We start from the raw sequence: 4,470 nt of genomic DNA, 5'->3' as shown, positions 1-4,470 counted from the left end.
AGGTGAGCTGTAGAGCTGGGAATGGATCCTTGACTCTTCAGCTCAAAAATCAAAGAAATCTTCTGCAGTGAAAAAGCAAAGATAAGGCTGAAGATTTTTATAAAGAACTCTTCAATGATGAACTCTTATGAGAACGCTGCTGTCTTCCTCCTCTCTAAACAACACATTTATTATTACTCAGCTTCCTACAAGCATGTGTGATGTCATCTTCATATCCTGTCTAAAACTGGAGCTTTTGTTTCTTTGTCTGTAATTCTGATGTTGTTGAAACTGTGATGAAGAGGTCAGAGCTCTGTTCCAGGAGGATCCTGTTTCTAAGCACATGCAGTCTTCTGTTGGAATCGCCTTTTATCCGGACCACATCAGGACAAGTTGTGAAACATTGTGTACTGTATGTATTTCATGTAATCACCTCCCACCCACTCCATGACATGCTGGTCAGCAGTGTTGGGTAAGTTACTTTAAAATAGTAACTTAGTTACATTACTAGTTACTTCTCTCAAAAGTAACTCAGTTACTTCAAGTTACTCGTTACTTTCAAAGTAACTAGTTACTAGGGAAAGTAACTTTGGTTTTACTCAGAATTCTCTTGTTAATGTGTTGCTTCCATAACGTTGCCAGTCTTCTAGCTTGCTTACTTGCCACAGTGCACTGTGCCACCTACCAATAGAAAGGAAAAGATAATGTGCATATTTCCACGAGAGAAATCCCACGCCTGGACCATCATTGACTGCTGCCATGATTCTAGCCTACGTCACAGCATCATGTGCACCTTTTACATCCAACACAAAAACTGCAGTCGTGGTGCTTTCGATTGTACTCAGAACTCAGAAATTCTGCCTTCTGAATAGGAAGATGTAGGTAACACCAGACTGCAGGTGAGCTGCATACAGGGCTGGACTGGGACAGAAAATCGTCCTGGGCATTTTGACTAGAGACCGGCCCACCATTATAGGAAAAATCATAAAGCCTTTGAATGAAAATAAACACTGTTGTGACAGTGATGTTCACTGTTTTGATGGTATATATGCATCAATCTATCAATCGTTTGTTGTAAGATTCAGATAATTATTTAATAAAAGCTAGACATTTTAAATGAGAATAAGAAAGAAAAGTATTTCTTTGTGCCCCCCCTCTCCCTGTTAATGCCCTACATGCCCCCCTGGCAACACTTTGCTAGATCTGCACCTGCACAGTTACCAGCTGTCAGCTACTTAGAAAAGGATCCTGGTGTTATTTGTCTCTCAGAAACAGTTCATAACTTCCCTTCAACTCATCCATGTCACCTAAAAGGTAAACCTGTTTCTCCATCACAGCTCTGATGATTCAGTAAGGACATCTCCTGGTTTCATCTTCATGTTTCCCTCTCACCAGATATCCAAACCATCCTGACCAGCAGCTTTACAGCTGTGGCTCCAGCAAACATCAGCTGATACTAGAAATTAATATTAAATAAATTCTAACAACAGCTGATCGAGCTTAAATGTGCTGCTGTTGTTTAGCACGACATCCGCTGGTTTCCTCTTTCTGGCGCAAAGTGGGCGATAAACAAACAAGAGAGAAAAGCTGATCATTGATCAGTTTTCATGACTGAAATAGAAACGGGAGAGGGAGGGGGGAGGATGAGAGAAGAAGAGGCAGCTGTGCAGCAAAGACAGAATAACTCCAGCTTTGTGCCTTTTTCATTGTAGCTGAATTACGGGACAAACTGTTCCTTTTCACCTCAATAAGAAACGCGTAATATTTTCTCTGAATACCAGACGGGACGGTTGGCAACTCTAATAACTTATGAACAAAATAAAGTTCAACATCAGTAACATCATAGCACCACCCAGCTGTATAGAAACTCCGTCATGCTAGCTAGCACGCAGTACGGAAAAAGTCAGAATAACGAAAATAAACTCCACCTAAACTTGGTTCATATCTGACCCAGAGAGACTGCAGGTCATAACTTCTTACCTGAAGTTCAGTTCACACTTGGACCGGCGGCCGCCTCGGGTCTCTTTTCCTTCTGTGTCCCCTTTCCTTCATCCACCTGCTGCCCTCCACCACTTGCTAATGTTACTGACTCTGTGGAAGCTCCGCGATAGCCACCACACGAAGTAACGAGTAACGACCCTATCTAAATCCCAGTAACGAGTAACGCGTTCCTGATTTTGGCATAATAACTAGTTACCGTGCTCGTTATGTAACAGTTGCTATCGTAATGCAGTGTATCACCACATGGCGGCGCCTCCTGTCTCACGACTGGTGTCACCCCCTTTTTGTTCTTCTTCGCACGCCTCCTGTAATGGATGCTCCCGTGTGTACGCGGACTAGTGTGCTCTTCAGTAATGTGTGGTAGAGGTAGCACTTATTTTTGATATTGTAAATAAATGAGTACTTTTTGGAAAGTCAGAAGCTGTTGCTCATTCGCTATCCACCTGCACACCTCCGCGGCTGGCTTCATCTCCACCGCACGTTACAACTGGCGCCCGAACTTTTTCCCCTTGGACTTCAGACGATTTTTGCATTCCGCCGAGGATTCTTCTCTTCTAGCACGTGAACTGTCTCGGAAATCCCCCAAGTTTTGCGGACGCTCGGACGTTTTCTCCAGCCATGGCCGCAGCCTCAGCTCAGGTGGGACCCGACTAATTTCTGGATACCGCGGTGTGCCGCTGCTCTGCTTGGGAGAAAGAAAAAGAGAGAAGCTGACTCCGCGACGCGAATGGACTCCGTGGATTTGTTATTTGGACGTGCTGTTGGTTTCGTCTTCTAAGGATTAATTCTTCTGTGGAGAGCCTGGACATGAACATTTCTGCTGGCTTTCCATTCCCCTTTCCCTCTGCTGAGACTGACTGTAGCACATGTAAGTGAGAACTTGGCCGACTACAACCGTTGGTGCTGGTCTTCGGCTCAGTATAACGAAACGATTTAAAATTAATCTTTGCATTTTTGTCTTTCTAGTCTGATCTGACTCTTTTACTACTATATCAATAACTACACTGTGCCCTGGAGCGGCTTAATTTTTTTGAAATCACAATGGCACACTGCCCAGACGACTCTGACTCAGACATGGAACTTACCTCGTTACCTATGTGCCAGATAGTTGAAAATGTGACTCCTAGCCTTAGCCAACAAGTGGTGGAGTTAAGAACTGAGGTGAATAAGCTTAGTGATTGTTTACGTGACTCACTGAACATACAGCAGAGTTTACTAAGGCAGTGGGACCAACTCACAATGGGGAGCTCCCCCCCTCCTGCAGTCCCACAGTCTCCTGTTTTCCCAATGGCCACATCGACACCTCATGTTCCTGCGAGAGACAAAACTGAACCCACCAACAGTACCAATCCGTTCCTGCCCAGCAACCCATTTCAACCTACAAATCCTTTTCTCCCATCTCACTCACTTGAGCTCAGCAGCACTTCCAGAGTGATTGCGGCAGCTTTACATCACGCAAAACTGGAGCCTCCTGTGTATGCTGGGGACGGCAAAGTGCAACCTGAGGACTGGTTAAATGCAGTTGGCACATACAAAGCCTCATTGAACCTAACCGATGGGCAATTGCTAAACGAACTGCCACACTTTCTTGCAAAAGAGCCCGGGAAATGGTTCAAGGCATTGAGCTCCCACATCACATCATGGGCTCAATTCTGTCAACTGTTTAAGACAGTTTTTCTGCCCTCCGACAACCAAGAACGCATCCTGAGAGGAATTTTAGATCGTGTTCAGGCTCAGGACGAACCACTCCCAACCTTTGTTGCCCACATGTTGAGTGAGTTTGACAAACTGAAGAGTCCTCCACCTGAAAAAGACAGAATCGACCTAATTAGTAAACATGCTCTTGAAAAATACAGAGTTGCCCTGTATGGCGCTAATGTCACTTCTGTAATGGACCTGCTGCTACGTGCTCATGAGCTTCACTCAGTGCTTGGACCACAAAGACCACAGCCTGCTTTATGTAGCAAAGACAACTATAAGCCTGAACCTTACTGCTTCAAATGCTCTCAGCCAGGGTTCACCACACGCACCTGCCCAAACTGTAACACCCAACCTCATTTGCCACAACGAGCCTCGAACACCGCTAGGCATGGCCCAGTCCAGCCATTGCCGGCACCTGGCCCCTCTGACCCTGGCCATGAAAAGGTGGAATTAAGCAGCACCACATCCCAGCCACAATACAGGCAGTCGGGAAACTACAGGGGGGGGAGGACATTTCACAGAGGCCAACCTTCCCCCAGTTACTAACGGAGCCTCACACGCCCGATTCACTACAGGGTGGACACAGTCTTGGACACTTGGAAGACAATTTTTCACAAGTCCACTGGAATACCCCACTAAGAACGAAAGTGAACTTCAGTGTTTCATCTGTGGATGCTACCCTCGACACGGGTGCTTCCCTCTCGGCTGTACGAACAGATCTCATTCAAGTAAATGACTCTCACCCTAGAAACACAAGTGAGTGGAATGGTCCTGCAGTTAACCTTGCCA

General features: G+C 45.6%; 1 protein-coding gene across 1 annotated transcript; it reads left to right on the top strand.

Annotated features, from left to right (window-relative positions):
* The first annotated feature begins 2,527 nt into the window (after positions 1-2,527).
* Positions 2,528-4,238, top strand: LOC146694806 (uncharacterized). Its single transcript, XM_085431109.1, has 2 exons — positions 2,528-2,848; positions 2,947-4,238. Exon 2 carries the CDS (start codon positions 3,022-3,024, stop codon positions 4,225-4,227), a length of 1,206 nt encoding a protein of 401 aa, XP_085287235.1. The 5' UTR covers positions 2,528-2,848; positions 2,947-3,021; the 3' UTR covers positions 4,228-4,238.
* The last annotated feature ends 232 nt before the right edge of the window (positions 4,239-4,470 follow it).

This window comes from Copadichromis virginalis, linkage group LG14 (assembly GCF_057382275.1).
Source record: "Copadichromis virginalis isolate Kocher_CV1m ecotype Utaka linkage group LG14, C_Virginalis_male_GT1.1, whole genome shotgun sequence".
Taxonomy (NCBI): domain Eukaryota; kingdom Metazoa; phylum Chordata; class Actinopteri; order Cichliformes; family Cichlidae; genus Copadichromis; species Copadichromis virginalis.
Note: the sequence above shows the minus strand (reverse complement) of the source record. Positions and strands in the feature narration are given on the sequence as shown.